The sequence below is a fragment of the Phalangium opilio genome, unplaced genomic scaffold (genome assembly GCF_054372755.1).
Source record: "Phalangium opilio isolate 3A_F unplaced genomic scaffold, DU_Popi_V2 ptg000246l_1, whole genome shotgun sequence".
NCBI lineage: Eukaryota > Metazoa > Arthropoda > Arachnida > Opiliones > Phalangiidae > Phalangium > Phalangium opilio.
This window is the reverse complement of record NW_028324225.1, coordinates 6221646-6240901: the sequence shown is the minus strand read 5'-3', so window position 1 is coordinate 6240901 and position 19256 is coordinate 6221646. Positions and strand designations below refer to the sequence as shown.

The 19256-nt window shown below is 40.5% G+C and overlaps 1 protein-coding gene across 2 annotated transcripts; it reads right to left on the bottom strand.

Moving 5' to 3' along the window:
• Positions 1–5671: 5671 nt before the first annotated feature.
• On the bottom strand, positions 5672–10697 carry LOC149612290 (uncharacterized). 2 transcript variants are annotated; one of them, XM_089858510.1, is made up of 3 exons: positions 10230–10697; positions 10085–10161; positions 5672–6242 (listed from the first exon to the last, which is right to left on the bottom strand). In XM_089858510.1, the coding sequence occupies exons 1-2, from the start codon at positions 10695–10697 to the stop codon at positions 10147–10149; spliced, it is 483 nt and encodes a 160-aa protein (XP_089714636.1). In that variant the 3' UTR covers positions 5672–6242; positions 10085–10146. The 2 variants fall into 2 exon arrangements, with proteins under 2 accessions (XP_089714636.1, XP_089714635.1); XM_089858509.1 differs by having other exon boundaries at positions 6233–6242; positions 10085–10697.
• Between the last annotated feature and the right edge of the window lie 8559 nt (positions 10698–19256).

The window sequence follows — 19256 nt, the reverse complement described above, 5'->3', positions numbered from 1 at the left end:
TGTGGATAGATTTCCAGAAGATCCCGACTATGCTGACCAACCGTATTTACCCGGGTCTCAAGCCAGACGAGTTGATAATTTCGCGTGCGAGATACCTCCCGGGGTTTATTATCATATTAGCGATGTTTTAAGTGCTATGAGCGAAGCCATGTCGCCGATGCATAGAAAAAGTTTAAAATTTACGCAGAATGTAGACGGAACCGTGACGGTTTCAAAACTGAACGATACGGTCTCAATTTTGTTTCCCAAAACAACACCCGGGAGGGGGCTGGGGAGACTGCTAGGCTTTAGTGCCAATCAATTAGATCGGTATCTTAATAACGAGACTTCGGATTACCCCGCGGATATCATGAGAGGCGTCGATGCCATGTTTGTCTATACCAATATTATTCGGCAACAGGTAGTAGGTGGTGGTCAAGCCCCTCTGCTACGTTTCATAAAAATGCCGGCTTTTTCGCTGCTAGACGAGGAGAACCAGGAAATATTTAATAATATCGACTTTTATCCAATTTCAACCAGCGATATACAAGAAATTGAAATTGAATTGAAATCCGATTACGGGGAAAATATTCCGTTTAATTTGGGCAAAGTATATATTAAACTGTTTTTTAGGCGTCGACGTCAATAGCCCAGAAGCAATGGTACCTAATAGATACACTCTGTATTTCCAAAGAGGATCCTCCCTTCCGGCTTTACACGCAAACGTTTTCCAATCCGGAGGTCGCTTCAGTGTGGGCGGTATCTTTAATTCTTTATTGCGCAAAATTACGCCCTTTATTAGGCCGGCCATTAGTACTTTAGCGTCCGAAGCTGTTGGGTTAACGAGTAGAGTAATTAGCGATGCCCAAAACCCCGGAATATCACCTCGAGAATCGATTAAAAGAAATGTCAAACAATCTATAAATTCCCTACTACATAAAGGCGTGGACCGGTTCGTCAACACTCAAAGCGGGACGGGCCGAAAACGAAAGAGGACTGCTAAAACAAGCCGGAGCAAACGTGTTAAGCAACGCACTAAACGCGATTTTCTAGACTAATCATGTCGACCTACGAAAGTGTTCTTTCCGACTTTGAAGTATTTGAAAAGCCAGTGGTGAATAATAATATTGTGGGGACTAAAACGACTGCTCATTATCCCATTGCTCCCCTAACTAATGCTAAATATGTAGAATTTATCATTCCTCCCTCTAACAATTATCATGATTTGACTAAAACTCTTTTGAGATTAAAATTTCGCGTTTTGCACGAGGACGGCACGGTCGTTCCAGATGCGGAAAAGAAAGTCTCGGTGACAAATTTAATAATTGCCTCGCTATTTTGTCAAGTAGAATTATTTCTTAATGGCGTCGCTGTCCAGCAACCAAATAATATGTACCCATACATGGCCTATTTTAAAATACTTTTAAATTATGGACAAACGGCGGCCAATTCCTGGTTAACTTCTATGTTATATTATTTGGATACCATTATTGATCCGGCGACGGCTTTAGCGGACGCCGATATCAACAAAGAAGATAATGGTATTGGTCGTCGCGCTAAACGCGTGGCCCAATCAAAGACGTGCGATGTAATTGGCGAATTATTTTTGGATATGTTCAAAACGCCCAAATTCTTACTAGATAATATCGAGGTGCGAATTAGACTTCATCGAAGCTCCGCGGATTTCGCTATTATTCACAATGAGCAGGGCAAAAAGTATAAGATTGATTTAACGGAATGCACCTTGTTTACGCGCGAAATTGAGGTTAATCCCGAACTGCAACTAGCTCACGCCCAGATGTTAAACTCGGGAATAAACGCTCGCTACGAAGTAAACTCTATTGTTATGAAAAATTTCTTAATAACCACCGGAACGCAAGATTTTATTAGGGACAGCTTGTTTACGGGGCAATTACCCTCGCGAACTGTCGTGGCTTTCGTTACTAATAAAAAATTTGTAGGGGAAGCAACTTCCAACCCCCTGGATCTCCAACACTTCAAACTCGATTTCATGCAATTCTCTTTAAATTCGCAAAATTATCCCGATATCCCCTTTACGCCCAATTTTGACGACGACCAGTACGTTAGATGTTACAATTCTTTATTCGAGGGTCTCGAGATATTAGGTCTTGACCGAGGAAATATTATTTCTTACGATTTATATAAGAAGGGCTTTTTTGTCGTTGTTTTTGATTTGAGTAGAGAGCATCTCGCTTCGTTAGGTCTAAATTCCATGCCCCAGACTGGTAACTTGCGATTATCGTTAAGATTTAGCTCTCCGCTAACCGAAAACGTCACGTGCATTGTCATGGCCGAATTTCCAAACAACCAATTAATAATATCTAAAAACAGAGAAATTATTTATAATCACCCCAACGTATAAAAGACTAAAACTTTATAAATACAATATCAGTCGCGAGCCAAGATGCACCAAGTACACACCGTCACGCCAAAGCTCGATATTTGCGTCATTGAATCTATTGAACCTAAAATATTAATTCAAAGATCGGATACGCGTACAAAAACTATATTAAAACCTAACGCCTGGTACGCTTTGTTTCGGTTTCAAAATGAACTCACGTCCTTTTTTGACGGAAAAATACCTCGCTATCATATTTGGTTGCCCGTCAAAGAGCGCATCAAGCTGGAATGCTTCGTCAACTCGAAAGATGAACGTCTAATCGATCTTCGATACTATGAACGAGGCAGCGGCAGTCGTTATTTCCTCAACTTTAGCACCAGCGAAGGATTTAGCCTGAACAAAACAGGATGGCAGACGTTGATCGACTTAAAGCCGTTGATTGACGAGGATCTCAAGGCTAAAGGGATAGCTGTCTGTCGCATGCGCGAATTAATTTTAAACGAGCTCACTACCACCTTGTTTGACGTCACTTCCACTTGCGCCAACGTCGAGTGCCGAAAACAAATATGCCACTCTCAAAGCTGCTCGGAATTTGACACAAATTTCAGCGATCGAGTCGAGCGTAATTTGCACGAAGCGCTGCCTCAACTGGATCGTGAGAAAATTTTGCATCAATTTGAGACCGAACACGGATGGATCGAGGACCAAGAGGATATTTACGCTTATTTTGTCAACAGTTTTGCCGATTTAAAGAATGCCTTGATTTATGGCTATTAAGATAAATGTATTGATATATCGTATTTGTTTAACTGATATTGTTTTTATAAAATACCTTTGCGTGTATTAAATAAAGTTGTTTATTGGGAAACCATTTAGTCGTTATTTATACTTGTCAAGACATGGATGCTAAAATTAGAAAAATTTATTACGACGTGGCAAATCCGGCCGCTTATGGGTCGCTAGCCAGATTACAAAAGGCCTTACCGGACGTGTCAAAAGCAAAATTAATCGCCTTTCTCGAGAAACAGCCCGCCTATACGAAACATCGATTTCGACGTTTCCGATTCAAAACTAACCAAGTGTACGCCTCAACTATCGATGACGTTTTTCAAGCTGATTTGTTGGATCTACCGAAATTAAAACGTTTTAATAAAAATGTTCGCTATGTTTTGTGCGTCATTGACGTCTTAAGCCGCTACGGATGGACAGTACCTCTTAGAAACAAAACATCTGGCGAGGTTATCGAAGCTTTTAAAAAAATATTTCGAGAGAGGATCCCTTTAAAAATATACACGGACTACGGTGGGGAATTTAGTTCGCGCAACTTTGCCTCCTTCTTGAAACAAAACAATGTGCAAATACATTTTGCCAGGAGTCAGCATAAGGCTAGTTTAGCGGAACGCTTTATTAGAACAATTAAGGAACAAATTGCCCGGGTTATTACGGCCACGGGGAATAAAAATTACGTTAAATATTTACCTTTAATTACTAAAGCTTATAATGAACGGGTTCATTCAACTACTGGAATTGCACCGGTTCATGTTAATATAGATAACGAATCAATCATTTGGAATAAACTGTACGGGAAATCAAACGGCATTAATCGATACGCACCGAGGCTTAAAGTTGGCGACTACGTGCGTCTTTCTATAGCTAGTAGAGTATTTAGAAAAACCAGCTCGGGAGGCACCTTTACTGACGAAATATTTCGCGTTGTTGACGTCATACCCAGGTCACCGCCCGTCTATCGCGTAGCGGATTTAAAGGGGGAGCAAATTCTGGGTGTTTTTTACGGCGCCGAACTACAAAAAGTCTCGTTACCCGAGACTAAATTATGAACACTTCGCAAATAAACGCTCTTTTAACTTGGTGTCCCCGCAGTCGTTTCGCTTTTTAAAACCTTTTGCCGAGGCTCGGCTCGTTTAGGCGTAGTAAAAGAACTGCCCGAAGCGCTTGTTGTCGGTGATGACGTGGCATAGCTCGGCCATGACAATTGTTTTTTTCGCGGGGGCATTTTAGGGGTGACCGGTAATGGCGGCGTGGGGACATTAGACATTGCCTGTGTTACGACCTCAAATTTAGGTAAAGGAATTTGTTTCTCAATACTTAAATATTTCTTAAAAGCGTCTAAATATTTATATAATTTATCGTAGGCATTCAATGGCGATTTTAAAATATCCTCAATCTCTCGGTCCAAAGCCGAGTGCTCTTGGGCAGCTGTTGAAGTTACTGCGCTAGCGGGCACAAGAACCATTTGTTTCATAGTTTAGCAGCTATGGCTTGGACAATCGAAGGCAAGATTGCGGCAAGCAACGTCGTAAGAAAACCACCTGATTGCTGCAACAACAGCTTTTTTTTGCTTTTCTGCGACAAGGTACTTGATCCGAGTTGTCTAATAATTTTCTTGTACTTTGCTAGCTTTTTCTTGCGGTCTTTACTCAAATAAATGCCCCCGCCCTTTAAATTCTTACAAATTGTCTGAATGCTCTTTAATTGAGGCGCACTACTATTGTTTAAGAGGGTTCGCCGTTGTTTACAGCTAGTTTGACGCAAGCTCTGTAAATAAGGGACAAATTTGGCAAACTTGGTCGAGGGACGCGCTACGACGAGCCGGGAGCGTTTTGCTGATCGACGTTTAACGCGTGGGGCCATTATTCAAATGACAATTAAATTTAATCGACATAGACATACATAGGTGATTCGTGAGGTAGAACTCGCGACCTTAATCGTAAATTTTCCGGAGTTTCTTGTTTTAAATCAATTAACAAATAGCTATAGGGTTCTCTAGTGGCTAGTCTGTACGCCTCCGTAATACGCTTCGGGTTATCTGGACTTATTTGTTGCGCCAAATATCTAATAGAGGCGACATCTCGAGGATTTTTCATTATTATAAAATAGGAAGAGTTTTGAGAAATTATCCGCGATTGGCTACCCTTGGGAAACAGTTGTTGAGTAATAATAATAACCGTATACCCTAAATGATGCGACGTCACGCACACTAAATCGGCAATATGAGCTTGTTTAAATAATTGGCTAGCTAAGTCGTCTAGTATCAAGTAGGAGTCGCGATGAGTCTCCCAAAAATCCGGATCCGCCGTTGGCAAGCCTTGAATAAATTGAATTCCTGGAATCAATTGTTTCAATTTTTCGTAGTTTGGCTGCCAGGCGGCGTAGCAATAAATAACCTTTTTATGCGGTGGGTCAAACATAAGCTGATGATTTTGCAATAAGTTACTTAAAAGAAAACTCTTCCCCGCTTGCGTTGGCCCCACGATTAGAAACTGGGCGGGTGTTTGGAACTTTAAAGAATGCGAGACTGACTCGGTTGGATTCATCTTGATTAATAAACATTTTTATTTTAATTGACAGTTTATATATATATAATCAAAAATACAATTAACCCAAAACCCAAAGACCCTTAATAAACACAAATTAAAAAATATTTAAACAATATAAACGAAACCCTTTTACCCAAAAAAAAAAAATCCCCTATGAAGTAATTGTTTTTTTAAAAAGTTTCTCTTCTAATTCCAGACAACGCTGGCGGAAGCGTTGAACGTTGAGGAGGTTAAAGTTGACGCGAGACTCGGAGGGTAGTTGGTACACACGCACTACAGAAGAAAACACGACGGATTTATGCGCACGCGCACTTTTTCGTTTCCCGACCGCTCTTTGTTGATGGCTGGGCATGTTTGGATTAGAGGCTCGCAAACATCCTCGCCCTCGCTGGTCGGGAATTCGGGAAACCCCTGACGCAGTGGTTTGTTGTTGCACGGTTTTTTGGAAACCATCGGACACGATGGGCTGTGTTTCCGATGTTCCCTCGATGGATGGTCCGTGCAACGCCACTGGTACAAGGCGATGCCGCAAAAGGCGCAGCGCGTCGTCTGTGTTTCTACATCTGCAAGATAGAAACCGTCTTTGGCCAGGGCTTCGATAGGAACGCAAGATTCCCACAAGCCCTCAAAAGTATGTCTTCGCCTAGCCTCGTAATTCATGCGAGAGAGATGTTGAAGCGGGTGTTGCCTCTTTGAAACCGTAGGGTCGACTGGTTGTCAAATCGGCGTTCAACAATCTCTTATTCGAGGTTTGGCGAAATCTTTTGGTAATTTTAACGGCCTCTAGCTGCAGCTTGTATTTATCCCGTTTAAAATTAAAAGGGACATTGACTGTAACTTCCTTTTCCGGATTCATCGCTACACTTTCAAAGGTTTCAAAGTCAAGTTTTTCAAGATTTTCTCGATTTAACGTCAACCCTTTAATTTTCTTGACTTCTTTTCCTTTGCTAGTGCGAAACGAGTAACTTTTGGCACCGGTACTACAAAAGGAAGTTATATAATCACCGCCGAGTTCATCCGCCCAGCAACCAATATGATTGCCAGTTGGAATGTCAAACTTTCCCGGTAGATGGCGGTAGATTATCGAGTCGGTGTCACAATACAAGGCTGCGCGGTCTAATTGAAGCAGCATCTTGTTCAATTCGAGTCGCCCGTAGCAAGAAACAAAGCTCCCCACAATGGCCGACCCCAGTTTGTAGTCCGAAACGTAATCGCTTTTGGCTTTGTACGATAAAAGAGCGATCGACTCCGTAACTGGCCGTAAGTCGACTAATTCCAGAGTGTAATCGCTCGCGTATCGTATCAATTCGTAATAATTGTTGATAAAGATGCTGCGAATCTTTCCCGTATTCAGAGCCATGCGACCCCAAAGAGAATTTAAATTAATTTTAGCGATATTACGCAGTGAAGGATTTGATTGAATATCCGCCACGGTCAGAGAAAGCTTTTCATTCTTGTTTATATCAGCGATATACGCCTCTTTTTGCAGAGGCGTTTGCGCGTGAGCGGGAAATCCGGAATTCTTCACTTTTAGGGCGATAAAATCAGTCATGTACTGGGCAAAGAAATATTCCGTTTTTGGATAATGGTACACCTCGAATATATCGAGGAGTTTATATCCATGCTCCATAGCGGCATAGACTTCAACCGTTGGCCAGACTGATTCGAAAGCCCTTTCGTTGACAGTGTGATCGCAGATTTCCGCTCGCAATTCTAGACACGTGCGACAGAGGGCGTAGGCTAATTTACCACCGCTGCGGAAGGGAATTAAGGGGATGTGGAGATCTTGAGGGGGAAGCAGACGACAACTCATAACGCCAAAATACCACCCTGGCGATTTGTCAAAATCTCTGCTATAGATTATGGGGTGGCCGCTAGGGTACGGACAATCGCGACAAACTTTCGGGTACAAAGAAATAATATCCTTGTAGAAAATTTTCTCCTCACCTTGCACGTGGCAGTTAAGAACAAAATTTTCCGTCCGTCCCCCATAGAGAGCGCTACGGGCTGATATTTGAGGTCGAAAAGTTAAACTTTTGCAGAAAGCCTTTGCTTCGGCGTTTTCTTTTAAAAGCTTAGCAAATTGACACTCAAAGATCGAGGTATATTCATACCCGACCATCTTCTCTTTAATAAACAGCTCTCTATCTAGGGTCCGCTCGTACAGAAATCTGTTGCTGGCTTTGAGTTGGGTATTGTAGGCATTAAGTTTTTGGCATGGACAACCGTGAAAGTAGCAACCGTGGAAATCGTAGATTTTGAGAGGAGTTTCGCTATAGCCGTCGACTAAATAGCGACCCACGCGGTACTCGCCCCCGTAGCTTAAAGCAGTGCGCAATTTTATATTTTCAGTTTTCTCCACCCAAGCGAGATATTTTAAGCTAATTTGACTGTGATTAAATTTTGCGTTATAGCCGTTAGAAGGAACAATACCCATGCTGTAAGGTTTATAGTAATTGTTAAGATAAATAGTGGTTAGAGCACCCGCCAAAGTAATATTTTTTAAGCAGAAAGGGTCTAATTTGGTTAGATCTACGTAAATTTTTCTAAAAGCTTCGACGCCTTGTCTCAGGACTTTGACGTCTTGAATGCAATATTTAATAAGCTCCTCTTTGATGTTGTAAATAGATCCTTCCATTGACGCGTACCAAGTTTGAAAATCTCGATAATCATTGGCTTTCATTTGAGCTACGTTAAAGTACGAAGCTTCAGGGATGACGCCAATGTAATTAAGATTTTCTTCGGTATGAAAATCAAATGGAAAGAATCCTTTCGCCACATCGCCGAGGCTAAACATGCTGGTGAAATTACGCAGAGGTTGACTAATGTAATTAAAGCTATCGAGGAATCTAATTTGCGGTCCCTCAAGATGAATCATTAAAATTTTACTGCCGTCAAAAATAACGGCAGGGGTGACGTGTCTATGGACTAAAGCGTTAAGAATTAAGAAGTTATCAAAAGCTTTCGCGTAATGAGCTACGACTTGAGTGTTAGTAAAGCGCGGTTGGTACGTTTTACGTTTCTGTCCAGTCAAAACTACCTGCTCGACGCTAAATAAATAATTTAAAAATTGCTCGACGCAATTAGCGCCGTAAAAAATTTTAGTTTCAAAGCCAGCTTCAGTCTCTACGTCGCAAACTAGTAAAATGGGGACGTGGATATTATTTCTAAGAATAGTCTCAATGTCGTAATAAATAAACCGCGAGGCTTTCATTTTGGTTTCCAAAGGCATAACAAAATGTTCACCTGGCGGATGGACTATTTTACACTGAGAGCATTCGGGATTGCAGTCGTGATCGTCACCCATCAGTCGCCCACACTCTAAACATCGTTTTTGGCTCGCGCAGGTGCCATTAAATAAATGAGTTTCGTAGCAGGGGCCCGGGAAAAAGTAGCGGTGGCATTCATCGCAACGTTTTAAAACATCCTCGTTGGTTAAATGAAAAGCTTCTCCTTGACACCGAAAACATATATAGGGTTTTGTATCCTCGGGGCATTTATGCTCTTTTAACAATTCGTATTTGTAAAAAGATTTTAAGCATAAATCGCAAGAGATACAACCCCCCATCATGCCGTGCCAAGTTTTCGCGGGGTGGATATGGTCGCCAATTTTTAATAAATAGATAAATTTAGGAGCTTGGGGTCCTTTGAAAAATATGGTAAAATTATTCGCAGCATCAATTATCACGATTCTATAATGGGGAGCTAAATAATTTTGAAATTTTTGAATATCTTCTAGAGTAACAAAACCTTCGGGGACTCCGGCTTTCCTGTGCAAGATTTTTGCAATATTACCCACAAGGGTGCTATCGCGTTTCAGTTTTTTGAAATTGTTCTGGTTAAAGGGCTGACCTTGCTTTTTTTGTCGATAAAAATTGCGATCGGCCAGCTCTTTACCCAAAACTAAACTCCGAGCAAAACAAAGGTTATCATTATTCTCCATAAAAATAAATTGGTTATTTTGTTTAACGAAATAATCCAAATTAACCAAAGTTCTATTTTTTATGGACTTATAATAAACTCCTATATTCGCGTCGAGGTTTAAAAAAATAATGTCAAACTGAAAATCTTCCCCATTAAAGACAAAGTCCCGACTAGATTGCGTTACTCTATAGATGGTTCGCATGATTCGCTTACTGGTGAATTTGTCAATTTTTATAAATTTAATATTAACAGGAGTCGTCAATCCGGGGGAGCTTAAAACAAATCGAACCCGATTATACCCGGGATTCTCGGTTACTAATTTACGTATAACTTCGTCGAGAATTTTTCGAAAAATTCGAAAAAAATCTCGCGTTGGAATGTCATTCAAATTTTTAAAAGCTATACGCAAATCGATTTGTTTACAATGCCACTTGCGACTCGTTTTGTCAATCTGCCGCTCAATTGTGTAGTACCGGTTTACCTGTGCGTGTTCCTCTCCGCCACTACCCTCCGAGTCACTCCCGCTGCTGCCGCTGCTCGAACTCATTTTTTGAATCTCTATCAGAAATAATAAAAATTGGAACAAAATTTTTGGTTTGTAAATTTATTGTTAATAAGATACTTACTTTGCTTGGCGGCTGCTGAGCGGCTTCTGCGTCGTTCTTCACGTCGTCCACCAAGCGATGGAAAGCGTTTAGAAGTTTGATGGCGTCTTTGTTTTTAGCGTCAACGACTCTTTTTAGCCGTTTATGTCTACACTCCCACAGTTTGTCCGCCTGGGCGTCTTTTATATCTTTAAATTTATATATACTGATATCTATGTAGAAATCCCCCTTTCGCGGGGGGATTTTAGTTTCGAAATATTGCCCGTCGCTTCTCAAGCGATAGGACCCCTCAACCCCGTTGACGCCGACAACGTGTTTCTGCAACACGTCCTGGACAAACTCCTCGTCGTCAGAATCGAGGAGGATCTCAACGGGGTCGGGTTTTACAAATTGACTCAGCGTTCGTTGACCGTTGCTGGATCCTTGTCGATTATTAGGAGAAGACGGTGGAGATTCAAACATAGATTGAGACTCTTGGTACTTGTTCATGGCTGGATCGATTGTGAGAATCCAATACCAATGCTCAAGCTTTTATACCCAAAATCTCAGGGCCATTTTTTTTTAGAATACAGGCTTAGACATGGTTTTTTTTATTAAGAATTTAAAAAATATAATTATGTCTGATACGCTATTTTTAATTTGACCTAAAAAACATTTTTTTACTGTGGAGTTGGTACTAAAGATTATAGAAGACATTAGGATATCTATCTATATAAAAAATAACCTCTCTAGTTTAATATTAATATACATTTATTTAAATTTAAATCATGTTAAAAAACAATTTCCGTCCCTCCCAAAGTAATTAGTTTTAACCTTCACTAATAAATTGTTTTTCTTATATAAAGCGATCTCGTGAGAATTATTCAAATTATTCGAAACACGCCTAAACAAGTTTTTGCATACGAATAATATTTGTCCCCTTAGGCATTTATCAAAGTAACTTCTTTTTAACCTTCGCTAAAGGGTTTTTTTTTATATAACACGATCTCGTTTGAATTATTTAAAACACACCTAGACAACTTTTTTGCATACGAAAAAAAACTTAGACCTCGGAGAGATTTTGTAATTTTATACCTATATATCTAATTAACTTTTTGGCTATTTATTAAATTTTAAAAATCTTGAAAGTATTGGCTAGACACTATTAGATTTGACCTCGCTAATTTTGTATATAAGCCCCGTGTTTCAAAATGAAAGTTATCAGTTGTTTAACTTCTGTTTCTGAAACACCAGTCCCAAAAACTTTAAGATGTCTTTCTCTACCGCTCCTCGTTTGCCCTGCCTGCCCGTGATTAAAATCCATCCGGCAGCGCTTACTCCCCGTCGTGCCACCCCCCAGTCGGCCGGACTGGACTTATATTGTCCAGTGGATACCGTAATCGACCCTCACGGTATCAAAATCGTGTCGACTGGGTTAGGCGTGATGCTGCCCGAGAACAGCTACGGCCGCCTTGTTGGCCGTAGCAGCTTAACAGCCCAAGGGCTGTTTGTCGCCGAGGGGACGATAGGTATGTTTATTAGTTATTTTATAGTGCTTAAAAGTATAATAATTCTTAACAATAATAGACGCCGACTATCGGGGACCCATAAAAGTCGTCATAGCCAACGTCGGGGACACCGCCTACAATATTCGGCGGGGCAATAGGCTTGCCCAATTGATAGTGACCCCGGTTATATTGCTAAGACCGGTGGAAACGGCGGTAAATATTTTCAAGTTTTTAATTTAGGTTTCAGCACGTAACACATTTTTATGTTGTTTCTAGACTTTGACCCCGACGGCACGCGGCAGTGGGGGGTTTGGGTCGACCGGTGTTTAATCTTTTTAAATGGTGGTGGGTTTTTCATATAAATATTTGTTATTGTATATATTATATTGTTTGTTATTAAAAAATCTTTATTTCTATATTTGTTATTCTTGTCAGACTTATAATTATAGGCTTATTTTCTAACTCCACCTTAATTAACCTATCCAATGATATTATCTCTTTACTTACGCTCCGCCTAATGTGACAAATAGGATCCAATTAAAACTGCCTCTTACCTCTCTAGTTTGTTACATATAGCACGTACTAGCAATTTAAATATCATTTGCTATCATAGCCCTCGCAATATGTTGTGCCTCATTTTCTTTTTTGTTTACGGGTTAATAGTCAACGTTTTGTTAACTCTTTACGAAATTGAACGGCGAAACAGAAAACAATTAGAAAATAAGCCCAAACGTCCCTCCGCCGATTGCACTTCCGAGTCAAATAACGATACAGGGTCAACGTGAAAAATGAACTCTTTAAAACATGTTTGTTTATCCTTGTTGGTTGTTGATTATTTTGTAATATATATTCTGTATTTATTTATCACCCATATCTGTACATCTTATAAAAAGTAAATATTTGATGTCTTAAAATCTGTGTTTTTATTAACTTTAGGCTTACAGAGAAAAAAGGGTAACACCCAATGTTAGCAAGCCAGGGATGACGTCAAGGTTGACTATAGTTTTAGTTTTAGTTTAAGTTAAGAAGATGATGTCATGGGAGGGATGAAACTAACAGCTCGGGCTAGTCTAGACTTGTCTGAAAAGTTTGGTTTGAGTCTGGTGGATGGGGAGAGGGCGGCCATCTTGGGGTGGCGGCCATCTTGGATCCGTGGCTATTTGTATAGTCCCTACTACTACCAATTAACGACGCGTAAGGATTATCTTTCTCACTTTGACCTTGAATTGCGAAATAATCGCAAACTGGTCTCAATTGGTTAAAGTCTCCAACTAGAACGACAGACACACCACCAAAATAATCAGGACAACCCATAATCTCTTGTAACCTAGCGTTTACCCGATTAAACATTTTCGCTCCAACCATTGAAATTTCGTCAATTATTACTAGTTTTACTTGACCATAGAGTAACCTGCATTTATGAAGTGTTTCACTTTCCAATCTCGATATATTTCCACCAAATTGGCTAACGGGTAAACTAAAAGTACTGTGCAAAGTTGCCCCACCTATGTTAAAGGCAGCCTTGCCAGTAGGTGCGCAACGGATTACTTTCGCTTCCGATGGATTACTCCCAGGTTGTTTGTTGTAAAACCTTGACACAGATTCAAATATAGCACTAATCAAAAGACTTTTCCCCACACCAGCGCCCCCTGTAACAAAGAGGCGCAACGGAGTTTCTTTGCTTTTTACATGATACAAAACATGGTAATATATCTCTCTTTGTTTTGAATTCAATTTTCTAAGAAGGGCGTTGTACTCAGAGTCATTAATTAAGGTAATTGACGGAGCAACAGTATTTTCGGCATTGCCATCAATAATTTCTCTATTAATATTTCCTACAGGTTCTTGAACCGTATTAATTAAAAAATCGGAATCATCCATAGCTAAAGATCTATCAACTTCATTTCTATGTTCTAATTCAGGCTGGACATTAGTAATATCCACTTGAATTTCTCCATTTTCAAAATATGCTACAGCCTGTTCCACGGCTGCTTCGTCAATTTCACTGTGAAATTCTTTCCTAACTTCGTTAATAGTTTCGCGACAAAGCTCATATTCTGATTTCATATCCTTTGTCAAAATATCATTACTTTCATCGCGCCAAGCCTTAAATAACATTAATTGTTCACGATAAAAGTTATCGGGATCTTTTTCTAAATTGAATCTTCTGTACCTAATAATTTTAGCACGGCCACGTTTCCTAATAAACCCTGATTCATCTTTAAGTTTCATCCATTTACCACAAGCTTCAACTTCATTGCTCTCTCCCTCATCAACATGATCGTGGGCGGCTTTAGTCACTCTACGGGCTTTGGAATATTCGTACCAGGCACCAAATTGAGCTAACGTTATTGCCTCTAGTTCCTCTGGCCTTTGAACATAATGTTCTAGCATACCAGAGGCAAAACGTCATTACTGTCTGCTGGTAGTTCTTCAAGTTCAGATTGACTCTTAAGAATGTGTACACGATTTTCAGGGGCATTGGTGTTTATAAAAACACAGGCGCGACTGCACCTGGACACAGGAATTTGTAAACCACAGTAAGCCGCTTCCTGAGCGCTTACCTCGTGGGCATTCAAGAACTGATTAGCAATTAGTTTCAACTTCTGTTTTACTGTACATTTATCATTTTTTGCCTGTTTAGAAGCTTCGCGCAGAAGCAAAGACATCCCTCTTTGAGACTTTCCTATATATGATACAATATACATAACCAGTGCGTAAGCATCAAGAACGAATTGAATGTCCATATTCGCCTGCCAAAGACGCAAAGCGCACGGATTGTAAGGATTAACTCTAGTATCTTTGGGGTGTCTTTTCAACAAAACTGTTTTCCTTTTGAGGTCATAAGTAACGGCAGAAATATACTCGTCTTCAGTTATACGCAACTTAGCTAGCAACTCCTCAAAACTATCTACCCAAAACTCTTTTTCTTTCGATTGCAACATCTCATACAATTTCTTTGACCTTTCCTTACATCTGAGTTCTTCCTGTACGCTACCAGGCTCTCTTAAACCAGGGTCGAAAATTATGGTTCTGGGCATAGGTGGAAACGGGATTCCAAAACGACAAACGGAATTATTATCGACCTTCTTTCTACAAGTCGTTGTGTGTTTGTGAATTTGTAATCGTGTTAACAAATCTAAATGTTCGTCATTGTGCTCAGCAGCACAAGAAATAACATTATCAATAAATTCCTCTACTTCCTTAACATTTGAGAGATCAGTTTTAAGTTTTGGAGCATCTTTTATCCAAATCAAACCATGTTGGTGGGGCGAACCTCTTTGCTGTATTTCAACTCTAAAATAATAGTCTTCTATAACGCCAAGAGGACCTAATTTCTGTAGAGCCTTAAGCAAAGCCCGAAAACGGTGGTCAAAATATCTAGCGCAAGTAACAGGATCATCCTGAATCAGTTTTGCCCTTTCAGAAAAACTTAAATTGCTAATATCATCGTTAGGTAAACTCTCCTGCCCAGAGGTTAGTCTCAAAATATTCAGTAGTTCAGGCCATTTACTTTCGGCAGCCGAAAACGTTATGAAAAAGGTAGCCGTACCAAGCTGTCTAATCATACCCATCAATTCCTTTTGTCTGTGTTGCATCAAGAGAACCTGCAGAAGCTAAAAGTCCAGCAGTATAATTCGACCCATCTGTTCTTTTAGTTTTCCTCATGCAAACCTGTATAGATTGACTAACTTTCAAGGTTTCTAATTTGACAAAAGAGTAAAACAATTTCGAAGGATTTTTAGCACAGCGCCTATCAATATTACGAAGCTCCCATTTAAAAATATCACCAAAACTTCCCTTAACCTTAAGGTTCATTTTTTGACCTACGTAAATGCTCGGGAATGACAATTCTTCCGCATCCTCGTCAGAGAGTAAAGACATTGGGGTTTGACCTTCACCGGGAGCAAACTTAACATGCATGGTATTACTTGGCAAAAAATTACTTAAAGAAACTAATAATGTATCTTGATTCCCAACTGTTAACGAACTACTTTCGTTAGGTTCATTCCACATATCATCGCTATCATTCTCTGCGTTTATTGGCGCTACTGGATTATCTCCTGAAACATCAACTTGATTTACCTGACGGTCATTTTCGTCAACAATAAATTCAAGTTCTTCAGGAATGGGGTCTAATATGTCACTCTTAACGGTAATTCCATGTTTAACATACAAAGGCGTTTTTACCAGAACGTTAAGGGCCTCTAAAATGACTTTGGGTCTCACAGTTTCGTACAAATAGGGTGTGTTATACTGCATTCTTCTCATAAACTCAATTTGAATAGTATCCGTGTCTCGAGGTAACCTGGGTAAAACCGAGGCGGTGGACTCTACATTTATAGGGACGTTAACCACATTTCCTTTAATACCACGTTGTTGGTCACACCCTAACCTTCGTATTTGCATGAATGGTATTCGTGGTGATATCATTCTTTCTTCTAAATTACTTATGTTTCTTAATTGCGCAGGTATTTCAGGAAACACAAATCCATTTTCCCTTGAAAATTTTGGAATTTGCTTTCTCTTAACGCTTTTATTACAAGTACTACACAAAAATATTTCATCATTCAACTCTCTTCGTTCAATACCAGGGACTGACAAAAAATCTATGGACTTTACAATGGTGCCAGATGACTTAAAAAAAAGATTTGAACATCCTTCACACGGCCACGTTGGGCCGTCTTTAATGCTATCAAAATAGATCTGCTCTATAACCGAGGGGTTTGCTCGCCTATCTGCGGCTGAAGATCTATTTCTAGAACGTTCAGACGTTCTAAAACCTATATCTTCACGCCTGGCAGCCTTAGCCGTCTGGTTTCTATCACGTTCAGTGTCTCTATACTCGGGATCTTGGCGTCTAGCCGCCATACCTACTTGGTTTCTATCACGTTCAGTGTCTCTATACTCGGGATCTTGGCGTCTAGCCGCCATACCTGCTTGGTTTCTATCACGTTCAGTGTCTCTATACCCGGGATCTTGGCGTTTAGCCGCCTTAGCCGCCTGGTTTCTATCACGTTCAGTGTCTCTATACTCGGGATCTTGGCGTTTAGCCGCCATACCCGCCTGGTTTCTATCACGTTCTTTATCTCTAAATTCGGGATCTTGGCGTTTAGCCGCCTTAGCCGCCTGGTTTCTATCACGTTCAGTGTCTCTATACTCGGGATCTTGGCGTTTAGCCGCCATACCCGCCTGGTTTCTATCACGTTCTTTATCTCTAAATTCGGGATCTTGGCGTTTAGCCGCCTTAGCCGCCTGGTTTCTATCACGTTCAGTGTCTCTATACTCGGGATCTTGGCGTTTAGCCGCCATACCCGCCTGGTTTCTATCACGTTCTTTATCTCTAAATTCGGGATCTTGGCGTTTAGCCGCCTTAGCCGCCTGGTTTCTATCACGTTCAGTGTCTCTATACTCGGGATCTTGGCGTCTAGCCGCCATACCTACTTGGTTTCTATCACGTTCAGTGTCTCTATACTCGGGATCTTGGCGTCTAGCCGCCATACCTGCTTCGTTTCTATCACGTTCAGTGTCTCTATACTCGGGATCTTGGCGTTTAGCCGCCTTAGCCGCCTGGTTTCTATCACGTTCAGTGTCTCTATACTCGGGATCTTGGCGTTTAGCCGCCATACCCGCCTGGTTTCTATCACGTTCTTTATCTCTAAATTCGGGATCTTGGCGTTTAGCCGCCTTAGCCGCCTGGTTTCTATCACGTTCAGTGTCTCTATACTCGGGATCTTGGCGTTTAGCCGCCATACCCGCCTGGTTTCTATCACGTTCTTTATCTCTAAATTCGGGATCTTGGCGTTTAGCCGCCTTAGCCGCCTGGTTTCTATCACGTTCAGTGTCTCTATACTCGGGATCTTGGCGTTTAGCCGCCATACCCGCCTGGTTTCTATCACGTTCTTTATCTCTAAATTCGGGATCTTGGCGTTTAGCCGCCTTAGCCGCCTGGTTTCTATCACGTTCAGTGTCTCTATACTCGGGATCTTGGCGTTTAGCCGCCATACCCGCCTGGTTTCTATCACGTTCTTTATCTCTAAATTCGGGATCTTGGCGTTTAGCCGCCTTAGCCGCCTGGTTTCTATCACGTTCAGTGTCTCTATACTCGGGATCTTGGCGTTTAGCCGCCTTAGCCGCTTGGTTTCTATCACGTTCACTTTCCCTATACTTTGGATCTTGGCGTTCAGTAGCCTTACTTAACTGATTTCTTACACGTTCGCTTGATCTATACCATTCATCAACCCTTTTTACTTTCTTGGTAAATATTCCACCCTGATTTTCAATTTCACAATTTGACTCATTCTCTCGCTTTTTCCTCTTACCTAGCGACTCCCTCTTACTGCATTCTTCATTTTGTCTCAAGATTCTTAATCTTTCTAACGGATAGACATTACCATGGGACGTACAAGGTACTTGTTCATCGCTTTCGATGATTTCACTAATATTAGCATTAACATTTTGTACATTATTGGGTTCCTTATTAATAGATATGCCTACGCCTACAGTACTTTCAATAGAACATTTATTTAATGCATTATCTTTCGTACGATCATGGTCAACTGGCCTCGTGGTAGGACCAACATTTTGTGTGCTAGAACCTGCTCCCGAAAGAGACTTTTTTTCCGCGGCTAAAGCTCTTCTCCTTTCATTTTCGCGTTTCCTAAATTCGGGATCTGACCTTTTTGCCCTCATTGTTTCCCTTGCCTTTCGTTTTCTGATTTCCTCTTTACTTAAATTATTATCTTCCTCCATTTTATTATTCAGTTAAATACTCACAAAAATCCGCAAAAGCAATCCCCTTGCAAGACTCTGTAACGTTTGAAATATAATTTTCCGAAGAAAGTTATTACAGAAGATTGAATTATGAAGCACTACCTTTGAAATTCAAATAAAGAATGATAAAAGTGCGTAAAAAAGGTCTTTCACAAATAGGGAGCGTATAAACTAAACAGCATTTGTTTATATTTAAAAAATATTCTTAGATTGTCAAATACTTTTTCGCCGTTGAATTTGTTTAACACCAGCTTGTAAAAAAGGTCTCTTTCAAACTAGGGAATGATAAAAGTGCGTAAAAAAGGTCTTTCACAAATCGAGGGCGTATAAACTAAACAGCATTTGTTTATATTTAAAAAATATTCTTAGATTGTCAAATAATTTTTTCGCCGTTTAATTTTTTTAACACCAGCTTGTAAAAAAGGTCTCTTTCAAACTAGGGGTGGGGGGGGGCGTATGAAAAAACAATTAAACATTATTCATAGAATAATTTCCATATATGGGGGTAAGAAAACGGTAACAGTTGACAAAGACTAATTGTATTTACCTTAAGTGGACAAGCAACGATTCACTATTTTGTGGTTTTGAAAATGCATAGCTTGGCAACACTGTCACTTGTCCCGCGAATCGGCGTATGGGTTTTCCATCTTGAAGGAGAGAGAAATGGAGTGGAACCCCCATACCTATAGCGTTGCCTATGTACCCCCACCTACGGCACCGTAGTCTTCCCAGCATTCTCAGCGGTTAGGTAGGGTTGTACTGGACAAAATTATAAAGGGCGCTCCCT